This window comes from Chenopodium quinoa, unplaced genomic scaffold (assembly GCF_001683475.1).
Source record: "Chenopodium quinoa cultivar QQ74 unplaced genomic scaffold, ASM168347v1, whole genome shotgun sequence".
Lineage (NCBI taxonomy): Eukaryota > Viridiplantae > Streptophyta > Magnoliopsida > Caryophyllales > Amaranthaceae > Chenopodium > Chenopodium quinoa.
In genome coordinates, this window is record NW_018742345.1 from 2,495,497 (window position 1) to 2,507,513 (window position 12,017).

Consider the following 12,017-nt stretch of genomic DNA (forward strand, 5'->3'; position numbering starts at 1 on the left):
GTCTTTTAGTATATATTATTGATAGATTGATTATTGATGATTATTGATTGATTGATACTAATTGGAGGTTGCAGGACTCAACAACTAAAACATAATGGACATAAACACACCATCACCAGCCCGATAAATTTACAAAACCAAGCCCGTAAAACACCTCAACCCAAATCCACTAAAACGAAAACCCTAGCTAAAAATTCTTACCCTAAATATAAAACCCACACTTTCCTTCATTCCGGCCTCCCCACTTCCATCAAATTCTCTCTCCTCCTCCCAAAAGCCAGAGCCCCCCTTCTTCCCCAAAAAACCTCTATCATCCGCCATGGGAGAGCAGCTACAACTCCGCGGCACCATGCGTGCTCACACCGACATGGTCACCGCCATCGCAACCCCAATCGACAACAGCGACATGATTGTCACTGCTTCAAGGGACAAATCCATCATCCTCTGGAAAATCACTAAGGAGGACAAGGTCTATGGTGTTCCTAGTCGCCGTCTTACTGGACATTCTCACTTTGTTGAGGATGTTGTACTTTCTTCTGATGGCCAGTTCGCTCTTTCTGGCAGTTGGGATGGTGAGCTTCGTCTTTGGGACCTTGCTGCTGGTACCACTGCTCGTCGCTTTGTTGGTCATACCAAGGATGTGCTTTCCGTCGCTTTCTCGATTGATAATCGTCAGATTGTTTCTGCTTCTAGGGATCGTACCATCAAGCTTTGGAACACTCTTGGTATGCTATTTTCTCTCTTCTCATTTTCAATTATTTCGCAGATTTTTCCTTCATTTTGTCGAATTTGGGTATTTTATATTTGAAATTTGTTTTGGAATATTATTGTCCAAGTTATCGATTTTTGCTCTTAGAATATTGTTACAGTTTTATTATCATCTTTTGTTGTATTATGCTTTTGAAATATGTGTTTTTTTTTTTTTGGTAATTTGTGTTTGGTTAGTATTAATTATATGGTTTGCAATGAAAGAGACTGTATTTTATTATATGCGATTTGGTTTGGCCAACTTAAATTTCTTCCGCAATGTAAATCTGGCTAATTTATAGGAAATGTATTTGGGTTAGGGTTAGGGTTAGGGTTAGGGTTATGCATTGTTTCTTTTAAAGTATTGTTGAAGTTTGATGTTTTGATCTTTTAAAGTACAATGTGAATATTAGAGAGAGTGGACTCGAAATCGATATTTGTTTAGGAGTTTCATTGTTTGGTGTGGAAATGTAGATTGATATATTGGTGAACCTTGCATGTGTATTGTTTTGTAGTGTTTATAGTAGTGCAGTTACACAGCTTAAGGTTTTGACTATTGAATCAAGTTTTTGGGATCAATCACATAATTCCGGTTATTTCGCTATTGTGTATATACATATCGTTTTTCACAGTTTATTTGTTTGGAAGAGCAGTGGTGGTATTTGTTTATGTGGTTTGCTTAGTTTATATTGCTCTGTTTTGAAATTGCCTAATGAATTGTGGCGATGTTATATAACTATGTAGGTGAGTGCAAGTACACAATCCAAGATGGTGATGGTCACTCAGACTGGGTTAGCTGTGTGAGGTTCAGCCCTAACACTTTGCAGCCAACCATTGTCTCATCCTCATGGGATAAGACCGTCAAGATTTGGAATTTGACTAACTGCAAGTTGAGGGCAACCTTGGCTGGTCACAGTGGTTATGTGAACACTGTTGCTGTATCCCCTGATGGTTCCTTGTGCGCTAGTGGTGGCAAAGACAGTACCATTTTGTTGTGGGATTTGGCCGAGGGCAAGAGGCTTTACTCTCTTGATGCTGGTACTATTATCCATGCCCTTTGCTTTAGCCCTAACAGGTATTGGCTCTGTGCTGCTACTGAGGGTGGTATTAAGATTTGGGATTTGGAGAGCAAGAGTATTGTTGAGGACTTGAAGGTTGACCTTAAGACCGAAGCCGAACATGATGTTGAGGGTGCAGGCACCACTGCATCTAAGAAGAAGGTAAGTCATGTCATCTGCTTTGTTTTAAAGGTTGTTTAGAAGTAATTTGTTTCTGTTTTGTGCTTTAGCTACTGCTGGGCATATTACTACATGGTGACCTTTGCTCTTTGTCGCAATGGTTTAGCTTTATTAATATTTTCTTTTCCGTTCTTAAATGTTATATTAATTGTTATACTATATGGGAGTTTATGCAATCTTATATATAGAAGCTTTAACATAAGCTAACTCATTTTTGTTTTTCCAGGTTATTTACTGCACTAGTTTGAGCTGGAGCGCTGATGGCCAAACACTGTTCAGTGGATACACAGATGGTGTTATTAGAGTTTATGGAATCGCCCGTTACTAGAATGTAGGCTTCTGTGTGGCAATTGGCATGGACATTTTTCGAATGTAGTTTCTTCTATAATCTAGGGTACTCTCTGCGGGTCTTGTTTTCAGATTTTTGATACATGTGTTTATGGCATTTTAAGGCCTTTTTTGATTGTCATTCCCAAGTAAGAGGTTGATATTTAAACTTAAATCATGCTATTTACTTTCACATCTGATTTTAGATGTTACAGCAGTTTGAATTTCAACTCGTCACTTGTCTAAATTTGCTTGACCAGTGATTATTAAAACTGTGCCTGATTAAATGCCTTGTACGATTTATATACTCAAAAGTGCATGATTAGTCCCGTAAATGAAGTTTAGGTGAAAAGCTTATGGCATGTTTCGTTCAACGAGAAAAAAGGTTTGTTGGATAGTTTGATTTGATAGTAAAATTCATACTTGTATTATTCTGTTGGGTAAATTATGGAGCGCATTTGTTTGTTTTAAAGAACTCTTCACAGTTCATGTTCTATAAATTAATAAATGCATTAGATTATGGTCTTTTGCTGTCCTTCACAGTTTAGCTTTTGATGTGGTAATGTTATTTTTTGGGCTTAATTAACTCTGTAACCAGTTGATTTTAATTGTAAGTTCGGTGCAAGTTCATTGTAGTTCATTACTAGACTAGAGGAGTCGTAAGAATTTGTAGGCTTTCATTCGATAAAGTAGTGCATATTTGGAAGTCTGATACACCAATTCTTGCTGTTAACCATTGACCATACGGAAGCTGTTTGATAGGTTTTGGAGAATCTAGCAGCATCAATATAAGTTTCAAGTTTCAAAATCTCTCAACTGGTGTAATATTATGGGTTTGCTTACAATGCTATAATACTGCAATTGATAAAAACTAATGCTCCCTAAACAAATAAAAGGAACTCTAATGGCAAGCTAATTTGACAATCAGCTTTATGTCACATAAGCTTTTAAGCTAATTATCATTTTAGCTAATTATCATTTAAACTAATTTTTGATCCAATGGCTAGCTATTAGCTTAGTAGTATTTGGATAGAAAATTCATGGAAAGAGCTAAATGCCTAAATTGGAGCAATGAGCATTTTATTTTGGCAAGTTTAATTCCCAAGCAATTTGTTTAGCCAGGCTAATTGAGCTTTCTAGCTCCAATGGTCAAGTTAGTAGTTAGGGAATTATTGAAATTCCAATCAAGCCCATAGCTACAACTATTAGAGTTGCTCTAAGCATAACTCAAATAGCATCACGATCGAATGGATCGATACAATAATGTCCAATCCGGCCCAATAGCACTCTATTATTCCTACCTTGTTTGTCAAAGAGGCTAAACACTACTAACCCTGTTTTTAATGCGGTTACTGTGTAAAAATAATGTTCCCAGGCCACAAGAACTAAAACAAAGGAATGTAAATCGATGAGTGACTAGAGGAAAAAAATGGATAAATTAAGAGAGAAGGTGGTAATAGTAGGTGTTTATATATAAAAAAAGTGAATAAATCGAGAGAGGGTGGTGAATATATTTGTGATTTTAACTTTTTAAGTCATGAGTTAATAGTTTGAAACCCTGTCATTTATAACATATACAGTTTATATGATTTTATTGAAAATCAGATATATTGTTTATTGAATTTATGTGTTGGCAAAAGTGAAAAAGACATTTCAATAAAAAAAAATTAAAAAATAGCGTATTCCATATCGACTAAATATTAGGGACCAGGAGAAGTAATATTAAAACTTTTTACAAAATAATACATGATCAATCAATTTCAGATTAAAATTTAAAACCCAATGTTGAGCACAATGTTGCCAATCAAGTGACAGAGATCACATCAAACATGAGAACAAAAACCATAATAAATACTAACTCCGTTAACTATTATTTGCAACAGAGGAATATTTTATATCTCACAAATAATACCCTTTTGTTGCAAATAATAGTTAACGGAGGTAGTAAAAAAAACACGAATATACACACTTTTACAAATTTCAATAACAATAAGTGAAGGGAAAAACAAAAAAGCACCTTTTTTTTTTTTTTTTTTTTTTTTTTTTTTTTTTTTTAAACAAGGCCCTGTTCGGATTGATGTTTAATGAATTTTTAGTTTTCATGGAAAATATATTTACAAAGAAAGCCAAAATTATAAGATAGTTTTCCTTTGTTTGTTTCTTAGAAAAGCAGTTAAAATAGGAGTGTAAATGTGGGGGATGGATGAGAGGAAAGTAAAAAGAAGATAAGGAGATGAAAATGTGGCTTCCCGCGTTTTGGAAAGGAAAATGTTTTCCATCGAGATATAATTTTCCATGCACCATTGGGAAAATTATTTTCCAACCTTTTACAAATCAAACTGTGCCTTGTCACTTGTCTAAATTTGCTTGAACAGTGATTATTAAAACTGTGCCTGATTAAATGCCTTGTACGATTTATATACTCAAAAGTGCATGATTAGTCCCGTAAATGAAGTTTAGGTGAAAAGCTTATGGCATGTTTTGTTCAACGAGAAAAAAGGTTTGTTGGATAGTTTGATTTGATAGTAAAATTCATACTTGTATTATTCTGTTGGGTAAATTATGGAGCGCATTGGTTTGTTCTAAAGAACTCTTCACAGGTCATGTTCTATAAATTAATAAATGCATTAGATTATGGTCTTTTGCTGTCCTTCACAGTTTAGCTTTTGATGTGGTAATGTTACTTTTTGAGCTTAATTAACTCTGTAACCAGTTGAATTTAATTGTAAGTTCGGTGCAAGTTCATTGTAGTTCATTACTAGACTAGAGGAGTCGTAAGAATTTGTAGGCTTTCATTCGATAAAGTAGTGCATATTTGGAAGTCTGATACACCAATTCTTGCTGTTAATCATTGACCATACGGAAGCTGTTTGATAGGTTTTGGAGAATCTAGCAGCATCAATATAAGTTTCAAGTTTCAAAATCTCTCAACTGGTGTAATATTATGGGTTTGCTTACAATGCTATAATACTGCAATTGATAAAAACTAATGCTCCCTAAACAAATAAAAGGAACTCTAATGGCAAGCTAATTTAACAATCAGCTTGTCATGTCACATAAGCTTTTAAGCTAATTATCATTTTAGCTAATTATCATTTAAGCTACTTTTTGATCCAATGGCTAGCTATTAGCTTAGTAGTAGTTGGATAGAAAATTCATGGAAAGAGCTAAATGCCTAAATTGGAGCAATGAGCAATTTATTTTGGCAAGTTTAATTCCCAAGCAATTTGTTTAGCCAGGCTAATTGAGCTTTCTAGCTCCAATGGTCAAGTTAGTAGTTAGGGAATTATTGAAATTCCAATCAAGTCCATAGCTACAACTATTAGAGTTGCTCTAAGCATAACTCAAATAGCATCACGATCGAATGGATCGATACAATAATGTCCAATCCGGCCCAATAGCACTCTATTATTCCTACCTTGTTTGTCAAAGAGGCTAAACACTACTAACCCTGTTTTTAATGCGGTTACTGTGTAAAAATAATGTTCCCAGGCCACAAGAACTAAAACAAAGGAATGTAAATCGATGAGTGACTAGAGGAAAAAAAATGGATAAATTAAGAGAGAAGGTGGTAATAGTAGGTGTTTATATATAAAAAAAGTGAATAAATCGAGAGAGGGTGGTGAATATATTTGTGATTTTAACTTTTTAAGTCATGAGTTAATAGTTTGAAACCCTGTCATTTATAACATATACAGTTTATATGATTTTATTGAAAATCAGATATATTGTTTATTGAATTTATGTGTTGGCAAAAGTGAAAAAGACATTTCAATAAAAAAAAATTAAAAAATAGCGTATTCCATATCGACTAAATATTAGGGACCAGGAGAAGTAATATTAAAACTTTTTACAAAATAATACATGATCAATCAATTTCAGATTAAAATTTAAAACCCAATGTTGAGCACAATGTTGCCAATCAAGTGACAGAGATCACATCAAACATGAGAACAAAAACCATAATAAATACTAACTCCGTTAACTATTATTTGCAACAAAGGAATATTTTATATTTCACAAATAATACCCTTTTGTTGCAAATAATAGTTAACGGAGGTAGTAAAAAAAAACACGAATATACACACTTGTACAAATTTCAATAACAAGAAGTGAAGGGAAAAACAAAAAAGCACCCCCTTTTTTTTCTTTTTTTTTTTTTTTTTTAACAAGGCCCTGTTCGGATAGAAGTTCAATGAATTTTTAGTTTTCATGGAAAACATATTTACAAAGAAATCCAAAATTATAAGATAGTTTTCCTTTGTTTGTTTCTTAGAAAAACAGTTAAAATAGGAGTGTAAATGTGGGGGATGGATGAGAGGAAAGTAAAAAGAAGATAAGGAGAGGGATTAAAATGTGGCTTCCCGCGTTTAGGAAAGGAAAATGTTTTCCATCGTTATGGATATAATTTTCCATGCACCATTGGGAAAATTATTTTCCAACCTTTTACAAATCAAACAAGAAAATGGAAAATAAAGGTAATCATTTTCCATGTAAACATAATTTTCATCAAACCAAATGGAGCCTAAGTGTTCCATTACATTTTTACACTATTTACTTGCGCTAGTTTGATTTATGTTTGTTATATTATAACAAAAAATATAGTTTTGTGGCTACTTTGTTGGAATCGTCACAACGAATAGATAATTGATTTTCAGTTGTTACAATTTATAGTAATTGATAATTAAATATATAATTGATTATAAAATTACATCGATATATGTGCCAAGTAAAATTAAACAGTTATTATAAAATAGAATCAATAACTAGAGCGGTCAATTTCTAACCCGAATCGTTAAATTGAATTGTTCAGTACCGAATCAAAAGGGAATCGAACAACTAAAAACATGTCTTTATAAAACTAACCCGACGCGACCCAATTTTTTCCAACTCGAAAGTGAACTAAGCCGAATTTGTGCAAACCGTTAATGACCCAACCCGTAATCAAGCCAAATCATTACTACCCAAAACCAAATACAACCCTAAACGATTACATCGGAACTCAATAGTAATTGGACCCATTCTTAATCGAAATCTTTTAAACTCAGCAAAAATCCATAAAACATGAATCGTTCCAAACTGTTGCTCGTTGTGACCAAACCATTTACAATCCATAATCAGTTATGGCTGAACCGTTTACAATCTGTAACCCATTGAGACCAAATCGTTTATAACCCTTAACCGGTTGAGAATGAGTTGTTTGCAACCCATGACCGGATATTTATGACCCGGATCATTTCAATCCACTACTCGATTAACCTAATTTATTTAGGACTAAACTTGATTATATAATGATTATTTAATCCTAACCATCATCTGGCTAACAGACTTGATAATGATCTGACCCGATTTCGAACTCAATATGATTTGAACTTGATAAACCCGTTTTCAAACCGATTCAGTTCAACCTAAACTGATTATGGCCTGTATCGATTTCACCCTATCTGTTTTAAACAAAAATATGTTTTCAAACAGACCCATTCCAACCCAAATTAATTGTGGCCCAAACCGATTACAACCCAAGCTGTACCGATTTCACCCGATCGGTTTTGAACCAAAATCTGTTATCAATACCGACTTAGTCCAATCCAAACTGATTATGACCTGAATCGATTACAACCCAAGCCAAATATGACCCGAATTGTTTTGAACTGAAACCTACTTTAAATTGTTTAAACCCGTTTCAAACTTACCCAATTCAACCCAAACTGTACAAATTATAAGATGCACCATGGTGCACCTAGAAATAGGTGCACCACGCCTATAGTTTTGAACATTTAGTAAAAAAATCTGAACACTTGCGAATTTTGAACATGTAGTAAAATTATTTGAATATTGCCAATTTTGAACATTTAGTTAAAAAATCTGAACAATCGCAATGCATCACGCCTATACTTTTGAGCATTTAGTAAAAAATTCTGAACAATCGCAAATTTTGAACATTTAGTAAAAAAATCTAAACATCGCAAACTTTGAACATTTTGTAAAAAAAATATGAACAATCGCAATGCACCACACCTATACTTTGAACATTTAGTAAAAATATATGAACAATAACAAATTGTGAACATTTATTAAAAAAGGAAAAAATGCTGGCAATAATCTGAACTTTGTCTCGTCCAAAAAAATGATATAGATGTAGATATATGGAAGAATTAGGAATAGAATAGGCCCCCAACTCAAATGATGGTAAAACAACTCATGCATGAACCTAAGACATGGCCATGGTGACATATGTACAAAGTGTGTGCTAAAACTAGTGAGTGTAGGTGACGTGAATTGACTCGTGTCATGAACATGGGACTAGACTACGTGACTAGAATCAAACAAAGGCTAAGTTAAGACTTCACGTATGTGCACTACACTGCACAAGATGTAGTATTTTAGTCATAACTTTTGATATGCGAATTCAAATTGGACAAAACCAACGCCAAATGAAAGTAAAACTCGGGGCTACAGATCCATAGGTTCTAAAACTTGTAACTCTTCCTAGAACTTTGGATATGACCAAAACATGTTGACGTTTGTGCAGTGCATGGGAATAAAAATCCGGGTTGACTAAAAGGAACTATGACTTGATTTTAGGCATATTTATTGATTCAAATTAATTGAGCAAAGTCTTTTAGCCGTTGGTTATTTGGTTAAGACTTTAGTTACAAACACAAGTCAAGTCAAACGGTTAGCTTAGTCACATAATAAGTATGCACAAGTAAGAGATGCACAAGTATTCAAGTAGTCACAATATGATGCGATGAGTTTGCAACCTAACCATGGCTCTAGTTCTCTAAATTTTAAGGATAAGGGTTAGTCAAAGAGGGTCCATGGTTATTATTCCGGATTCACCGTGCAGAAGCCTTATCTTTGGAAGGGTTGGCGCGAGTAGATGGGACCCCGCGAGTTAAACTCGCTTCCACAATTCGGTGAATTCACAAATTCGGATGTACCCTTCGTTTTCAGGAGCGTTTGATTTGATAGATGGAGCGTGAATTCCAAGAGGGTTATGGCCATATGTAGAACACATATGGGATTCAGAAAAAAGGGAAAAACTTAATCAGGAAGTAAAACCGAGCAAACAGTAATAGAAAACTAGTCGAAACAAGAAGGTAGATTTCTGACTCGGTATTGGAAGAATTCGGTGCGAGAAAATAGAGTCTGTCGCCAGACGATGCCACTGTCGCCAGGCAACATAGTCATCGCTCGGCAATGGCGCTTTTTTCTCTACGCTAATTCCTACAGGCCTCAACATCTTTCTTTTCTTGAATTTTCCAGTTTCTTCTAGCGTTATTTTGACTTTAGTTGTGAAAGATATTTCCCAATTTTCCTACATGTAAAAATCCTATGTTTTTATCGCATTACGGGTGGTCTTTCCAATGAGAACCTTTTTATGCTTATGCCAATAATGTTAATCAAAATTACGCACATGAAATACTTAGAACTTTTGAGTCTCATCCACTCATTATAAATCATTGCTAAAATAAATTTTAGGAATTAAAATAGAAATCCTCCCCAGTGGAGTCACCAAAAAACTCTAGGGAATATTTTAAGCATCCCACACTTGAGCCTCACTGTGACCATACACTTAAGCATGGTGGCGTTCAAAGGGAAGGAAGCTAAAGTAAAACAGTTACCAACAAGTTTTAGGAACTTGTAAACCGTTCACAGGGTGGAGGTAACACCCCTTCACGATCCATGAGATCGCTAACTCCAATAGGTCTGGAACCATGACTAGATGTTTGGGGATGAAGGTACAAATCTAACCTAAAAGAGATTGAACTTGCCCTAAAAAAGATTTTACTTTATTCTTCATATATTCATGTGCGCTTTCTGATTAACATGCAATTAATAGGTTAACCCTAAACATGTTTATCTACGTTGGTTGAATATTAATGCACAAACAAATTTATTATTGGCGATCACTTGAATTATAATCATATTAACCTAAACAAGATTATTAATTATCTTATTAAGCGTGATTACAAGTACAAATTCCCTTTAAACATACATAAAAGGCGTGATCAAGTAATAACAACAATAATATATCAAGCAACATAAAACTGGAACAAAAGCCGGAAAAGGAGTCAGCCATGGTACTATAAAAGCCGGATAAGAAACCTCCGGCAGCACCAGCTGCTCCGCTGGATAACCAAGGATCGCCTGAGCTCGATCCTCGGTAGACATAAAGTCCGGACCTAAAATCCGGATTTGAGGATCCGCAGGAATCAAAGGCTCGTCGAACAAAAGCTTCCAGAGAACACGCTCGCCTAAAACTCAAGCATTTATCTTCTGGAGCACCGAGAGTCTTGGATAGAGGGCCTAGAAACAGCATTGAACCATGTAAGACCGGATAGCCTCAGGGACTCCGACAATCAAACTCCATGAACGGAGATCGATCTATAAAACACAACCACATGAAAAATTGTTAGAAAATAAATAGAATCAAAGAATGCATATGTAGTTGGAATACTCACCGACGCACGAGTCGCCGAAAGGATCTACTGGCGAAAGTCACCGGCAGAAGTGGCTCGTATCTTCTTAATCGCGACCAATCTATGGCTGATAGGAAAATGAGCAGCCCTAAGCACCCTGGGGGCTAAGAAAGGCAGGTACGAGAATCCCTAAGCCTGAAACCGAGAAAAGATAAGCCTAAAGGAAAAAAGCAAAAGTAATAACCGAATGAAGCTTAAGACACGTACCTCAAGGATACGACCATGCTACGTAAGTGAGATCTGAGGCACCTAAATAGCTTCCGCGGAATCCATTACCCGGGTCGCCTTGCCCATAGCAGTAAGCATACGGGCATACGACACCTCCGCCCAACTCAGGTCACCTACCTAGCCCAAATCGCTAAGGAAAATCAGTAACCTAATGGAAAAACGCTCTCCTTGATCACTCAAGATGATGACGGAAAGAACGTGAGCAATGTATATCCAAGAAAGCTGCTCAGGTGTACACTGTCGATCAAGCTCGTCAGCTGAAAAATCGTCGGCAAGAACCAAGTACGGACAAGACTGTGCATACACGTGAAAGGCCGACGCAAGACGGTCCCCCACAAGGTCGCGCAGTCTCTCGTCTGACCCCTTAACAAATTCTATGACCACGGGCTCGCCTCCGAAAGGAAAACCCGTAATCATAGAGAAATCGAAAGGGGTAACCGTCATCTCTCCCAATGGAAAGTGGAAAGTGTTTGTGGAATCCCACCAAAACTCTAGTAATCCACGGAGGAAAGCTGACAGCTGGGAGTCAATCCCGGAAAGTGCTACAATCTCCTTTGCCACCTCGGGAAAACTCTCAAAACGGGCTCGCAGGTCACCAGAACCGTATAAATGCATGCTAGGCTCACTCTAAGAAAAATAAAATAAAAAATAAAAAACGGTTATGGTTTAAAAAGGAGAAATAACAAAAGAGAAAAGAAACAAAGGCGCGAAAAACTCATGATGCCACGCCACCCTTTGATCGAAAGATGATGGTCTAGGTCCTAGTTAAGGACCCTAGGGTCCCAGTTGGGAGGAGCCTCCCAAACCACATCCTCCTGGCGACGTTGATCGGGCACAACACGTCGCTCTCAAACCTCCTTTCGAGGACGGGTCACCCTCTTCCGAGGGCGAACCGCCTCGTCCGGACCACCTAGGATCTCCTTAGAATCGACAAATGGAGGCAAGTCCACCCTATGATGGATAAAGTTTCTTTAACTAGTTTACTTTATTT

At 36.1% G+C, this 12,017-nt stretch overlaps 1 protein-coding gene across 1 annotated transcript; it reads left to right on the forward strand.

The window, feature by feature from the left end:
• The first annotated feature begins 220 nt into the window (after positions 1-220).
• On the forward strand, positions 221-2,584 carry LOC110694108 (guanine nucleotide-binding protein subunit beta-like protein). The gene is made up of 3 exons (XM_021871274.1): positions 221-725; positions 1,492-1,967; positions 2,212-2,584. Exons 1-3 carry the CDS (start codon positions 320-322, stop codon positions 2,311-2,313), a joined length of 984 nt encoding a protein of 327 aa, XP_021726966.1. The 5' UTR covers positions 221-319; the 3' UTR covers positions 2,314-2,584.
• Positions 2,585-12,017: the final 9,433 nt, after the last annotated feature.